The following is a 1,187-nucleotide window of genomic DNA, read 5'->3' on the forward strand; positions in this document are numbered from 1 at the left end:
ATGATTTGGAGAAGTAATTGAAGATAGAGAGAGAGAGAGAGAGAGAAAGAGAACGGTCTCAAGAATGCTTGGCAAGAGACCCGGAAAGTAATCAACAAAGGCGGAAAGTGGTCTTGGGTCTTTTGGAGCGGTCTGATGGTGAGGTAGGGGAATGCTGGGTTGGGGGTGGCCCCTCCCATGTCCCCGCCTCCCTGCTGGTAAGGAGTTTCCTATAAATACCTGAGGAACTCCAGGTCGTTCTTCCCACAGAGACAGTCAAGCACTGCATGCGGAGATTACTGTTGCCTTGCTGAACGACTTACTTTTTTGTGGAGTATCGTATTACTCGCTGCTCATGATGGGGATAAGGTAGGAGAGTGTCTGTTTTTGTGCGTTTTTAAAGAAGGACTCTACAATGAAAAGGCCTGGGATAAGCTTAGCCTAAAAAAATTAAGATGCTGGAGATGAAGAGCATCTTATTTCTGTATCTAAATCATTTATCACTGTCGCATTTTAGTCTAGGAAAATTTCAATCTTAGCATAAAAAAAAAGACATTTCTGTCCCTATGATAAAAACTTCAGCAATATTCTCCGTCACTTATAGTTCCTTGCCTTTTCAAATATTCAATTATTCAAGCTCTTTAAAAAATAAAACTTACCTCGATCACATTATTAAAAGAATAAAAATATTGTTATGGAGAAATGAAATATTTCTAGCAAGAGCCCTTTCCTACAGCAATACACAAGCGGAATAGCATTAAAATAATATTTCTTGTCCCTTACCCTCTCATTCTCAATATCCTTTCAAACATTAAGTTAATTCTTACTGCAAAGACATTTCCGAAGACCAAAACTTGAGACTTGAGATGTCTGTTTGACATTACCCCATAGGGATGATAATATCTTTGGTGATGTTATCTGATTGTATTTGTAAACACCCTTCCCATTATCAAGTTGTATATTCCACCACCATGTGAGTGTTCCTAAGTCTTCAAACAATTTTTACGTAATTAATAATATATTGTATATATATAATAATATATATATATATATTATATATATATTATTATATATATATATATATATATATATATATATGTATATAGATAGGTGTATATAATATATATATATATATATATATATCATACAGAATAATTACTAATATATATATAATATATAGATATATATAAAGAGATATATTTTAAATA

The 1,187-nt window shown here is 33.2% G+C and overlaps 1 protein-coding gene across 1 annotated transcript in view; it reads left to right on the forward strand.

The window, feature by feature from the left end:
* Window positions 1-249: 249 nt before the first annotated feature.
* LOC135220665 (chorion peroxidase-like) overlaps window positions 250-1,187 on the forward strand; it is a 40,162-nt gene continuing 39,224 nt past the window's right edge. Inside the window, exon 1 of the mRNA XM_064258034.1 lies at window positions 250-348. Coding sequence (XP_064114104.1) covers window positions 335-348 — 14 coding nt within the window. The 5' untranslated portion in view covers window positions 250-334. The remainder of the gene's footprint in view (window positions 349-1,187) is intronic.

This window comes from Macrobrachium nipponense, chromosome 2 (assembly GCF_015104395.2).
Source record: "Macrobrachium nipponense isolate FS-2020 chromosome 2, ASM1510439v2, whole genome shotgun sequence".
NCBI lineage: Eukaryota > Metazoa > Arthropoda > Malacostraca > Decapoda > Palaemonidae > Macrobrachium > Macrobrachium nipponense.